Source organism: Microcaecilia unicolor, unplaced genomic scaffold, assembly GCF_901765095.1.
Source record: "Microcaecilia unicolor unplaced genomic scaffold, aMicUni1.1, whole genome shotgun sequence".
Taxonomy (NCBI): Eukaryota; Metazoa; Chordata; class Amphibia; order Gymnophiona; family Siphonopidae; genus Microcaecilia; species Microcaecilia unicolor.
Window position 1 is genome coordinate 410467 of NW_021963690.1, and position 14407 is coordinate 424873.

The 14407-nt window shown below is 43.1% G+C and overlaps 1 protein-coding gene across 1 annotated transcript in view; it reads left to right on the plus strand.

The window, feature by feature from the left end:
• LOC115459576 (alpha-1,3-mannosyl-glycoprotein 4-beta-N-acetylglucosaminyltransferase B-like) overlaps positions 1-14407 on the plus strand; it is a 317839-nt gene that overhangs the window by 101176 nt on the left and 202256 nt on the right. The window contains exon 4 of the mRNA XM_030189387.1: positions 4056-4189. Coding sequence (XP_030045247.1) covers positions 4056-4189 — 134 coding nt within the window. The remainder of the gene's footprint in view (positions 1-4055; positions 4190-14407) is intronic.

Here is a 14407-nt window from a genome sequence, read left to right on the forward strand (position 1 = left end):
ACCTCCTCTGAGGAGGCTAGGGTTTCTGACTTCCCCAGGTTCAGGCGTAAGCCTGCGTAGTCCCCATAAGTTTCCTTTCTTTTAGCTGCAGCCGTTCTTAGGCGTGCTCGGCCGGGTCTCCCTTCTTTTGTGCTCCTTTTTTTTTTTTTTTTTTTGCCGGCACAATCACGTTTTTTGATTTTGCTAGGGAAGTCTTCCCTTCCATGACATCGAAGACTCCCATGTGCTTCAAATGCTGTACTCGGTGCAACCGGACCAACTTAGGCACAGATACCCATTCGTGTTGTATCCAGTGCCTTGGGCCCAACCATAGCCCGGCTCGCTGTGTCCTTTGTCTTCGTATGAAGAAAAGGGTTCAGTTGGCTCGAGAAGTCCAGAGAGAGAAACTTTTTGGGCCTTGATCTAGTCCATCGGCATCGAGGAATGCATTGACGTTGGGAATGGAGGTAGGCATGGCTTCTGAGAGGCCAAGTCACGCTGGGAGTAGCGAGGCATCAAGTGGGTTTCTACCCGCCTCGAGGTCTCCTACTATGCAGGCCCCCCGGGACCGTCCATTGTTGGACCTGACCCCAAGATGACGTGGGGATTCGACGTCAGCACCGAGGAGTCTCGTTGAGGTGCATCGAGCGAAGGCTAAGAACTCCAACACCGTTCTCCTTTGACGCATGGTGCTGGGAGCTCCGGGGTGCCAAGGGATTCGGCACCTGAGAAGCGTCTACATTGGGAGGACAGCTCCCCCTCCATACAGGAGGTGCCAGCGCGTCGGCCTCACAGTCCGGTTTCTGCTCCTGATCCTCAGGTGACTCTGCCACTGACTGCTCCACCAGCCCCGCAGCCTTCTGCGATGGTGGCTCTTGATGAGCGCATACGGGCCTTGCTTCCAGAGCTTCTGGAAGGACTGCTGCGTCAATCTGCATCGGTGTCGGGGGTGCTTGCGCCTGCCATGCCGTCTGTTGCTGCCTTGTCTGGCCCTCCACCTGCAGTGAGGTCCCCGAGCTTGTTGCCACTTGCCGCTCCTGTATTGGCTGCCACCCAGGTCGACTCTCCATCAACATCGGTGGAGGAAGCAGTCCATTCGAGAGTCGGCCGCTTTGACATCGCCATGAGACCATGGGTCTTTGGTGTTGAGGTGGATCAGTCTTGGATGTCATTGAGGCTCTCAGATACTGAGGAGGAACGCTCGTGGGAGTCAGAGGAAGATCTCAGGTACTTTTCCTCAGATGAGTCCTTTGGGATTTCCTCTGAACCTTCCCCTCCACCTGAAAGGAGACTGTCTCCTCCTGAGAGCCTCTCCTTTTCATCTTTTGTGAGGGAAATGGCTCAGGACATTCCATTCCCTGTAGATGTGGAGGATGAGCAGAGGGCTGAGATGCTCGAGGTCCTGGACTACACTTCTCCACCTAGAGAGGCAGTGACAGCTCCTTTGCATAAGGTACTCAGGGAAGTCCTTATATGAAACTGGGCATCCTCTCTGTCTGTCCCTATTGTCCCGAAGAAGACAGACTCCCAGTACCGGATCCATGGGGAGCCTGGGTTGATGAGGTCTCAGTTACCCCACAACTCAATGGTGGTGGACTCTGCTGTCAAGAGAGCCAAGAGTTCTAGGGACTATGCTTCGGCGCCCCCAGGCAGAGAAGCTAGGACCTTGTACTCTTTTCGGAGAAAGATGTATTAGGCTGCTATGCTCGCTGCCTGTAGTCAGTCATACCAGCTCTTCACGCGCATTCATTTGCAGAACTCGGTGCGGCAGCTGTCTACTTTGGTCGATGCCCTTCCTGCAGAGCAGGCCGAACCCTTTTGCCAGCTAGTCAAGCAGCAGAAGGCGTGTCATAAATTCTTGGCCAGGGGCGCTTACGATACTTTTGATGTAGCATCTAGGATCTCTGCTCAAGGTATAGCAATACACAGACTCTCATGGCTGCATGTTTCTGACCTGGACCATTCGGTCCAGCAGAGGATCGCAGATGTTCCTTACCTGGGGGGGACGGGGGGATAATCTTTTTGGAGAGAAGGTGGAAGATCTGGTTGACCAAATCAAGAGAATGACTGGGTAATAGAAGAAAAAACTTTCATTGATAATGCCTGACAGGTGATGTTGGGGAACCCTGAGAGAACCCGCTTTAAGGGATCCAGGAGGCTGAAAATTCATTGGACATCTTGACAAGGTAGGATCTAGTTCTTAGAAAACTGTTGAACCAGGCTGCTACTTCTCCAGTTATTCTTATGTTGTGAGTAGGGTCATTATTATTGTGTGATCTACTAGGTCAAAGGCGCTTGACATATCGAATTGTAATAGTAGTATTGACTGGCCTTGGCTTATTATTTTTCTGAATTTTATGATCAGGGTGGTTGACTGTTTCAGTGCTATAGCATAATCTGAAGCCTGATTGAGATCTGTTAGGTATTCCATTAATTGTTGTGCTACTAGTCCCTCTATTGTTTTTATTAGCTGTGGTATTGATGCCACTGATCTGTAATTAGTGAAGGATTGGAGTAAGTATGATGTTGCCCATGTCAGAAGAGAAATGTCCTTTTGAGAGCATGTATTCTATGTGTTCAGTTAAGCATTTGATGAACCAATCTGGTGGGTTTTCCAACATGTAGTTTGGGCAGCTGTCTAGTAGGCAGTTGGCATGTGCTTATTTTGTCAGTAGTTCTTTCACTGAGCTAGTTGTTGATATCTTAAAAGAGGACCAGATTCTGTCTGCCTTGATGTGGTCCTCATTGATTTCACATTCTTATATGTGAGAATAAGTGGCCTGCTGTCCTCGGAGAATACCAGATACAGGTAAATATATTTGCTTTATTAAGACAACTATATAATGAACATGTAATCATGCAGTCAGAATCATTACATGAATAAAACAGTTATATGGCAATCATAAAAGTTACATAAATAAGTGTATATATAATGGATAACGACAAGAGTTAATCTACATTGATTTTTAAATTTAACCAGTGCAAGATGGAACCACAAAAGTATCAGTTCAGGTAGAGTGACTCATAAAATACAAAGTACTGCACGGATCGACCTTCGCATACAAGAGCACACAACTCTGGAATACACTACCACGCAACTTGAAAACGATCTACGAATTGACCGACTTCCGCAAATTACTGAAGACTTATCTCTTCGAGAAAATCTACGGCAAGGATCAAAACACATGAAACCCATACAATTTAATAGATACGCACCTACACACTCTCTTGAAGTCTCCTCTCCCGCACTCCCACCAATCCTAAAACCCCACCCACAGATAAAATTATTAGACCTTCATGTCCCCTGATACTGTTTTGTCCCCCTTTCAACTCGCCACTGTTACATTCTGCTGTTCTATTCCCGAATGATATCCCGAATTTACTCTGTCTTTTACAATTCTTCCTAATGTAACCTATAAGCGCACTGCAACCAACTGTACTCCCACATACTCCGCTGTTCCATCCCCAAATGATACCCTGTATTTACTTTGTTTTCGATAACTCTTCACAATGTAACTCAGAATTGTACTGCAACCAATTGCACTTCCATCATTCACAATGTATTGTAAGCCACACTGAGCCCGCAAATAGGTGGGAAAATGTGGGATACAAATGCAAATAAATAAATAAAAAATCTACAAATATATGAAAGTGTATAGACAAGTGAAAAACAGTGTAACAGCAACACATACCTAGAGGGGAGTAAATAACAAACTTTCCCCTAATAGCCAATCATTAGTAAAAGTACTCCTTAGTGTACAAATAATGTAATTGTATATAGATTTAAATAAATTGTACAAGTTATATCGCATTCTGTTTTCAAAATTTTATCATGCAGCTGCATCAGAAGTGTAACACTGTACTTCATTGGTCAAGTTTCAGAAACATCTCGTATCCATTTAACCATGAAGGAATGGTTCTGTAAAACCTGAGAGAACAATCTTGGAACAAAACCTGGGATTTCTAACTCATTGCATGGAAATATGACCAGTTTGTTCCTTTTCATTGTTAAATATAAATATATTTGAACAATCCTTCTTACTTATGGAGATGAGGTGGTATTTTTTTTTGTTTAGTGTCCCTCGTGATGGGTATTCCCACTGTGAAAAGAAGCAAAGAAAGTTATCTGATGGGCACATTGAATTCTCTCTTCTACGAGATGTCTGCGGAAGAAAAGAATGACTGTCTTGTGATTGTCTTTGTAGCAGAGGTAGGTTGATAAGGATATATTCTTTTACACAAATAAGCTTCCCTCAAAACTGTAAGACATACAGACTATCTTTTGTAGAACAGATTCTTATTTATTGTTAGTGGAGCTTGCTGGAGATGGCTCTGTTAGAAACTGATTTACATGTTCAATTAATAACTTTATCTGCCAACAAGCAAAATGAATTGGCCACTCAAAAAGATGATGTCATCAGCTTGCGCTGACAGAGAATGTTCTCTCAAAGCTCAGAAAGAGTTAAATAGACTTAGTCTAGTTTTATTTATTGTTTAATCTGTTTATTTTACTTAAGTTTTTATAGTTATGTTGTATGATTAAAGTTGTGCCTTTTGTCATATATGGAGTTCCTTTCTATGCATTGTAAACCGCTGTGACCTGTATGTCAGATATGGTGGTATATCAAATCTCAAATAAACCATAAATCTTTTTTTTTTATGTGCAGGTTTTCTCACAAGACCCCTTAGTTTGTCTTTGAGCTACAGCACTGACACATTTAGCATTCTACACGTGGTGTCTTCACTTTTCTTTTTTTTTTTTTTTTATTGAAAATTATTAATTTTACAAGCATTTCTATCTTGTATACAGAAATATAGAGCTAAGATATCTTCAAAACCTTTTATGCTTAGGCTTATATATAATCACTAATAATAATAAGAAAATTAACATAGAATTATTTCCCAAGCATTTAAACTCTTATAGAAATAGGCCCTCTACCTCAGACCACAAAAGAGCTAAGGGGGGCGAACAAAGTATAGGAGATAATAAAGCAGAAAAAGAATTAAAGAGGCATTATGGCCTGGTCTAATGAACACAAATTATCACATTACTCATATACATTAATCTAATTTAGGGAGATATTGTCTTTTGTTCCAAAAAAGTTTTGAGCTGCGCAGGGTCAAAGAAAACATACTTGTTATTAAGATAGTAAATTATACATTTGCATGGATATTGAAGAAGAAACTTAGCTCCGATAGATTTAGTGTCCTCTCTTAGGGCCAGGAATAGTTTTCTTCTTTCTTGGGTAATTTTAGCAACATCCAGATATATCCAAATCCTGGCCCCACAAAAAAGAGTCAAAGTATTCTTAAAATAAATTTTCATTAAAGAATTAACATCTTGCTCAAATATAAATGACACTAGTAATGTAGCTCGAGTTTTTATATCACTAAAAGATTGATCCAGGAGTGCAGAAACATCCAGAGTTACATTATCATCCACTTGTGGTTGTATTTGAGTTCCAACTCCTTCTATTACATCCTGTTTTTTTGAGGCAATCGGTAAATAGTAAATTTTATTTATAGGAGGAATCAAAGTGGGTGAGTAATGAAGAACTTCGATCAAGTATTTCTTAAATAATTCCATAGGTGAGATTGCTGTAACTACTGGGAAGTTTAGAACTCGTAAATTCAGCCTCCTGTTATAATTCTGCATCTGTTCAATTTTCTGAGCAGTTATTAAGCTATCTTTGACCAATGCAACCGATGTAGCCTTTAAATTCGAAATGTCTGTTTGTACTTGAGTCATTTGGTTCGATGATTCATTTTTCAGTTTATCAAAAGCTAAGCTTAAAGATTCAAGCTTACTTACTATGGCAGTTGATTCTTGAGCCGTTTTCTCTGTTACCTTGGTCAGCTCTTTGATAGCTTGCCAAATCAGATTTAATGTCACCACCTCGGGAACCGCTTGTTCCATGTTGGAGCTCTCAGCTAACTGAGATACGCCACCGCCGAGTGAGGAACCTGTAGCACCGCCTTCCGATGCTTTCGGGTCCTCTGGCTGACTTCTCACGAGAGCTGGACAAGGTGGTGGATAGAGCTCAGGCGAGGAAAGAGATGTTTCCAACCCTGAGGGCGTCAGCGCTCCTCCGCCAGCGTCCTTCACTGGGTCCACTACACCTGGTTCTTGTGTTCGACTCATAACAAACCGGTCCAGGGTAAGTTGCACAGGCGTAGAGGTGAGAGTTTTCGGCGGTTGTACTCTCACCAAGCCTTTCCTCTTTGTATGAGGCATCGTGGAAATATATTTTGAAGCAAAAGCAACTTAGCTGTCCGGTCTAGTATCGAGTACCAACCGCCATTTTGACACGCCCCCCTCTTATGTTCTTGTGTCTTCACTTTTCAAATTTTATTTCTTTGGAATGTACACCTGTTTCAGGCTGAATGTACCATCAGTATGAAGTGGAACCTTTATTATGAATCAAAGAACCAGATATCAAAGCATTCTTGAGGGAGAGAATCTCCTAACTTGAGAGGGAGAAGAATCCATAGGTTTTCCTTCAGATGCTATTCTTCAACTTCCAAGAAGTGTACTCCTCCTCCAGAGAACCTTACTTTTGACGATCCTACAAAAAAAAAAAAAAAAAAGTGTTTTCCATGGTGATTAAAGATAAAAAGGAATTCTTTTAAACCCAGAAATGCTAACTGCTGTAACCACATCCTCCAACAAAGAATTCCAGAGCTTGACTCTTTGTTGAGTGAAAAACTATTTCCTCCTATTTATTTTAAAAGTATTTCCATGCAACTTCCTTGACAGAAGGCAGTGGTAAATAGAGCTCATTCTGAGGAAAAGGATGTTACCAGTGGTGTGCCGCAAGGTTTGGATCTTGGGATGGTCCTTTTTAACCTTTAAGTGATATTGCTGAAGGACCGTCTAATAAGGTTTGCTTCTTTGTGCATGATACTAAAACCTGTAATAGGGTAGACACATCTGATGGTGTGGATAACATGAGGTAGGACTTAATGAAGCTGGAGGAATGATCTAGAATTTGGAAGCTTAATGCTAAAAAATGCAGGGTCATGCATTTAGGCTGCAAAAACCCAAGGGAACGGTACAGTTTAGAGAGTGAATGAATTCTTTAAGCAAATGAATGAATGCACTTTCCTGTCAAATTTATTGGAGTTCCTTTCTGATTTCCTTTTTTTAATTTTATTGTACACTGCTTGGATCTACTCATTAGCTTTGGGCAGTTTATCAAGTCTTTCTAAATAAATAAATAAAATGAACAACTTTTCTGCATGAAAGAGGAGCGGGACTTGGGTGTGATCATATGTGAACATCTTAAGGTGTACAAACAGGTAGAAAAGGCGACAGCAAAAGCTAGAATGATGCTTGGATGAGCAGGGAGAGGAATAATCAGTAGGAAAAAGGAGGTGATTATGCCCCTGTATAAGACTCTGGAGATGGCACCTTCAAAAAGATGTAAACATCATGGAGTACAGCTTGTAGGACTGGATGCAGGCAATAAGCAATGAGACCTGATAAACATTCCTCCCAAATGAGTTTAGTAGCCACAGAAGCACATAATACCAGGTTTTGTCTCATCCTGCTTCTAGTGTCCTGAAACATACCAACATACTCACATAGCCACTGTGTCTGAAGATTAGAGGGTGGCCAATGTGACGCCAATTTTTAAAAAGGGTTCCAGGGGTGATCTGGGAAATTACAGACCGGTAAGCCTGACATCAGCGCCAGGCAAAATAGTGAAAATTATCTACTATAATAAACTCACCCTCAACGTTCTGAGGACACTGACGTCAGTGAAGCCAAGCCCTGACTTCCTTCAAAAAGGTTCGAAGGTTCGTGGTGGTGAAGCCACCAAAATCGCTCCGGGCCCCACCCTCGAGGGCGGAGCAATGGCAGAACAATGAAGGGGTTGGCAGGGAAGGAGGCAGGGAGGCGGGGGGGGGAGGGGGAAATCGCTCCGGGCCCCGCCCTCACGTCAAACGTCATGACTGGGGCGGAGCAATGGCAGAACAATGAAGGGGTTGGCCGTGGGGGGGGGGGGGTGATGGCGACGAAAACCTTGCTAGCGCCCGTTTCATTTGCTCTGAAACGGGCCTCTTTTACTAGTAAAGAATAAAATAACAGAACACACAGACAAACATGGTTTCATGGGACAGAGTCAGCACAGGTTCAGTCAACAGAAGTCTTGCCTCACCAATTTGCTTCATTTCTTTGAAGACATGAATATATATGTGGATAAAGCTGAGCCAGTTGATGTAGAGGCTCATTTTCAAAGCACTTAGCCTCCCAAAGTTCCATAGAAACCTATGGAACTTAGCCTCCCAAAGTGCTTTAAAAATATGCCTCGTACTGTATCTAGATTTTCAGAAAGCTTTTGAGAAAGTTCCTCATGAGAGACTCCTGAGAAAATTAAAGAGTCATGGGATAAAAGGCAATGTTCTGGTGCGTATTAGGAATTGGTTATTGGACAGAAAACAGAGGGCAGGGTTAAATGGTAATTTTTCTCAATGGAGGGTGAACAGTGGAGTGCCATAGGTATCTGTACTGGGACAGGTGATATTTAACATATATATATGATATGGAAAATCGGAATGATGACTGAGGTGATTAAATCTGCACATGAAACAAAGCTATTCAAGGTTGTTAAAACAGATGTGGACGGTGAAACATTCCTAGGAAATTGGAAGATTGGGCATCGAAATAGCAGATGAAATTTAATGTGGACAAATGCAAGGTGATGCACATTGGAAAGAATAATCCAAATCATAGTTACCTGATGCTAGGATCCACCTTGGGGAGTCAGTAACTAAGGAAAGATCTGGGTGTCATTGTAGATAATGCACTGAAATCATCTGCTCAATGTGCAGTGGCGGCCAAAAAAGCAAACAGGATGCTAGCAATTCTTAGGAAAGGGATGGTAAATAAGACCGAAAATACTATAATGCCTCTGTATCACTCCATGGTGCGACCTCACCTTGAGTACTGTGTTCAGCTCTGGTCGCCGTATCTCAAAAAAGATATAGTGGAATTAGAAAAGGTTCAAAGAAAAGCAACCAAAATGATAAACAGGATGGAAAGCCTCTCATATGAGGAAAGGCTAAAAAAAAGGTTAGGGTTCTTCAGTTTGGAAAAGACAGATGAGGGGAGATACAAAATCCTGAGTGGTGCAGAACTAGTAGAAGTAAATTGATTTTTTACTCGTTCCAAAAGTACAAAACTAGGGGATAGTCAAGGGGATAGCTCAACGGCTTCTTCGGACCTCCGGTGGCCCTTCCATTATGCCGGGCCATCTGTGCAGCCATCTCCAGTGTTGGCCCTGCAGCTTGCTCTTACCCTGCATTTTCCATGCTGGCTGACGCCAACCGTCTTAGGCGTATATGTGTGTCGGCGCCAAAGAGTATTTTAAAGGGCCAGAGATGGGAATTCATCCCAGGCACCCGGAGGTCACATCAATCTGGGGCCTTTTAAGGGATCCCAGGACTCTCCCACCTTGCCTTTGCAACTGATTGCCAAGCTTAGTCTTGTGTTTGTCTCCAGCCTCGTCTCCAGTCCCATTCCAGCCTTGTCCCGCCTGTTCTACCCATTTCCTGCTTTGTTCCAGGTCTTTGGGGCTTTGGACCTCCAGTCCTTCGGGTCCCCACTACCCCTGGCTGCGACTTCGTCGGCCCAGCCCCAAAAGGATTCTCTTAAGAGACACTCTCTGCCCTGACTTGTCAGGGTGCCCCCAAGAGCTCTTTTCAGAGATATTCCCAGGTCTTGATCCTGTCAGGCCTGCCCTTAAGGGCTCTTTCAGAGCCACTTGCTAGCCTAGTCTTCACCGGAGCATAACTCACCTGCCAGGAGCCGCCTAGCCTTTCAGGTTGGGTTGGTAGGATAAACCCAACTGTGGTTAAATGGCTTACCTAGCCAGAACCTTGACAGCTACTTGGTTATCGTTCCGGAGAATGGCTGATTGTGTGGCATTCCATGGTTCACAGGCATACAAGGCATTGTCCATTGCCCTGAGATCCAAAATGTTGGTGTGGAGATGCATTCTGTGTTGGTGCCATGTGTCCCCTTTGCAAAGCTGCCAGAGATGTGCCGCCTCAGCCGTTGCTTGGATGCATCTGTGGTGATGGTTGGTTCCAGGTTGGCTGGAAAAATTTGTCTGTGGTGAGGTTGTCCACCAACTGAAAGCCCTGCAGGATGAAGTTGCCAAGGTGGATTTTATTGTTTTAATAGTTGGTTGTGCTGATTCCCATGTTGGCACAAATGCCACTGCAGGGAGCGTATGCAGAGCCTGGTGTATATGACAGCATAGACAGAGGCCTCCAGGTGTCCTAGGAAGATGTAGAAGGGACCAGGCTTGTACTCTCATTCTGGAGGAGATACAGTGTGTTAGGGAGATGATGATGGTGGCTCTCAGGCATAGTAGGAATGCCCTGACTAGGCTGGTGTGCCTGACTGCTTCAATTAAAAATCCAGCATCTGAGTCGCTGTAAGGTGAGACTCTTGATGAGAAAGCTGAGGCTCTGGAGGAGTGACATGGTGGTGTGAAGAGCAGCTTGGGTTTCCTGTTTAGAGTGGCCAGTGATTAGCCAGTCTTGATATGGAAAGACACATACCTCTTGATAAAGATGGGCTGCTGCAACACTTGTGGAGTTGGTGTGAGGTCAAATGAGAGGACTTTGAATTGATAGTGCTTGTCCATTACTTTGAAGAAGAGATATGGTTTAGCACCGCCGTATAGAGAGGTTTCAGCAATGGTGAAATAAAGCCAGGTGTGTTTAAGGAGAAAGCAGGGTAAAGGATGCACATTATCTCCTTCTACTTCTATGCAGCTTCTAGATGCAAAGAAAAACACAATTTGAGCTACCTGTATACAAATGCTATAAGCCTCAGGGAGGACAAGTCCGTAGTGGAAAAACAGAATGAGTTCTTTGCTTTAGTCTTTATGGAAGATGTAAGAGATCTGCCTGTACCAGAAATGGTTTTCAAGGGTGATGATGATGCAGAGGAGCTGAAAGAAATCTTGTTAAACTGGAAGACGTACTGAGCCAAATCGGCAAGTTAGAGTAGTAAATCGCCTGGACTGGATGGCATGCATCCAAGGGTACTGAAGGAATTCAGGCATGGAATTGCTGATCTGTTGTTAGTACTATGTAACCTGTTGTTAAAGTCGTTCATAGTGCCTGAAGATTGGAGGGTGACCAATGTGATGCTGATTTTTAAAAAGGGTTCTAGGGGTGATCAGAGAAATTATAGACCAGTAAGCCTGACTTCAGTGCCGGGTAAAATAGTGGAAACTATTATAAAGAATAAAATTAAGGAACACACAAATAAACATGGTTTAATGGTACAGAGTTACTGTGGTTTCAACCAAGGGAAGTCTTGCCTCATCAATTTGATTCATTCCTTTGAAGGAGTGAATAAACATGTGGGTAAAAGTGAGGCAGTTGATGTAGTGTGTCTAGATTTTCAGAAACCTTTTGACAGAGTTCCTCATGAGAGACTCCTGAGAAACTTGGGGGTCCGTAACTAAGATGTGATGAAAACTGGCCTGCACTGGTATAGACGCGTGTAGGTCCATTTTTCTGCGTGCCTGCAAAAAAGGCCTTTTTTTGGCCAAAAATGGACATGTGGCAAAATAAAAATTGGTATGCGTCCATTTTGGGTCTGAGACTTAACCGCCACCCATTAACCTAGTGGTAAAGTCTCGCGCGTTAACTGGGCAGTAATGGTCTATGTGCATAGAATGCCGATTACTGCCCGGTTAGCATTTTCCGCATGTAAAAATTGAAATTACCACTCAGGCCACACGGTAGCCAGGCAGTAGTTCAAATTTGATGCACGTAGCACACATGTATGCACCTACATGGCTTAGTAAAAGGGCTGTTAGAGTCATGGGATATGAGGCAATGTTCTGTTGTGGGTTAGGTATTGGGTTTTGGACATAAAATAGAGGGTAGGGTTAAATGGCCATTTCTCTCAATGGAGGAGGGTGAATAGTGGAGTGCCACATGGATCTGTACTGGGATCAGTGCTTTTTAACATATAAATGATCTGGAAATTGGAATAAGTGAATTGATTAAATTTGCAGATAACTCAAGACTATTCAATGTTGTTAAAACACATGCGGTCTGTTAAAAAGGGGATACAAATGTAGCACATAAATAAATAAATACAAACTGCAGGAAGACCTTAGTAAACTGGAAGATTTGGCATCCAAATGGCAAATGAAATTTGAATGTGAACAAATGCAAGGTGATGCATATTGGGAATAATAATCCGAATCATAGTTACCTGATGCTAGGGTTCATCTTGGGGTCAGCACCCAAGAAAAAGATCTAGAGAATACGCCGAATCTTCTGATCAGTTTGTGGCGGCGGCCAAAAAAGCAAACAGGATGCTAGGAATTATTAGAAAGGGATGCTAAATAATATCGAGAGTGCTCTAATGCCTCTGTATCACTCTGTGGTGCGATCTCACCTTGAATATTGTGTTCAGTTCTGGTCACCATATCTCAAAAAAGATATAACATAATTAGAAAAGGTTCAAACAAGAGCGACCAAAATGATAAAGGGAATGTAACTCCCTTCATATGAGGAAAGGCTAAAGAGGTTATGGCTCTTCAGCTTGGAAAAGAGACAGCTGAGGGGAGATATTATTAAGCTCTACAAAATCCTGAGTGATGTAAAACGAGTAGAAGTGAATTGTTTTTTTTTTACTCTTTCAAAAAGTATAAAGACTAGGCGACACTCAATGAAGTTGCAACGAAATACTTTTAAAACAAATAGGAGGAAATAGGTCGTCACTCAACAAATAGTTAAGCTCTGGAACTCTTTGCCAGAGGATGTAGTAACAGAGGTTAACATATCTGGGTTTAAAAAAGATTTGGACAAGTTCCTAGAGGAAAAGTCCATAGTTTATTATTGAGATGGACATGGGGGAAGCAACTGCTTGCCCATGGAATGTTATTAATTGGATTTTTCTCTGGTACTTGTGACCTGGATTGGCCACTGTTGGAAACAGGATACTGGGCTAGATGGACCATTGGTCTGACCCAGTATGGCTATTTGTCACGACTGACGGTGAGCCTTAGGGTATCAGCCGGGTCGACGCTACCTAGCCAACCCAAGGGCTGGCTAGGCCTTGACTGGCGGTGGGCAAGACTGTACTGGAGACTATGCTGGAGTTAGTAGACAGAGGTTGTGCTGGAACTGAAGCTAAGACTGGAAGCAGAGCTTAGAACTGAAGCTTTTGCTGGTGCCGGAACCATGGCTGAAAGTTGAAGCAATGGTAGAAGCTAGACCTAAGGCTGGAAGCAGAAAGACAGTACTGGAGCTTGGAACAGAAGCAGGACTGGAGCAGGGAAGCTATACACAAGCTAGAAACAGAACTGGAGCTTGGAAGCAGGACTTTGCTGGAGCAGGAACCAGAAATAAAGCACAGGCAGGAACAGGAGACAAAGTGGAACAAGGCTACAACACACACTAGATAACTCTAGGAGACCTGTTGCAAAGGCACTGGTTGGAGGCAGGCACTTCCTTAAAATACTACCAAACAGGAAGTGATGATATCAGCCAGTGCCCTCTTGCAGAGCTAGAAAGGAAGCGCTGGATTTCCTGTAAAGTAAACAAGTCCTTGGTATGGAATGCTGCTGAAGACCACAGAGAACAGGTGAGGGGCGTGACACTGTTGTTATGTACTTCTTCAGTAAAGTGCCAATCATTGAGACAGTTGAATCCATTTGCTTATCCCAGTCCGAAAGGGGTGAAAGTATCTCATCTGTTTGTGGAGGAGTGGCCTAGTGGTTAGGGTGGTGGACTTTGGTCCTGAGGAACTGAGTTCGATTCCCACTTTAGGCACAGGCAGCTCCTTGTGACTCTGGGCAAGTCACTTAACCCTCCATTGCCCCATGTAAGCCGCATTGAGCCTGCCATGAGTGGGAAAGCGCGGTACAAATGTAACAAATAAATAAATTTCAAGCAGTGAAACTTTGGAAGATTCTTCCAACTTAGTTATGGTTGAAAAATTTTAAAGACCTTTTTGTTTCAAGATTTACACCACGGTAATATAGCTAATAATTTGTTGATTTATGAAAGGATCATGTGGTATTACTACTGTATAATGTATTTTAGTGTTGTTTTTATAATCATTGTGATGTAATAACAGATGTATTACCCGGCTTCTTAGGGGGCATAATCCACATTGAACCAGTTTTGGTATATACGGATTAGAAGAATAAATATATTTTCTCTTTGAGGGGTGGATCAGAACGTGCAGATATGCATCCTTTAGGTCCAGGATCGCTAGCCAGTCATTGGGCTAGAGGAGTGGGAGAATGGTTCATAATGAGCATCCTGAACTTCTTTTGGTTTCACTTGATGTTATGCAGGTCCAGAATGGGACGGTGATCCAATCATTCTTGGGAATGTAGAACCCGGAGTTAATCTCTGATGTAGGCACTGGTTCCACAGC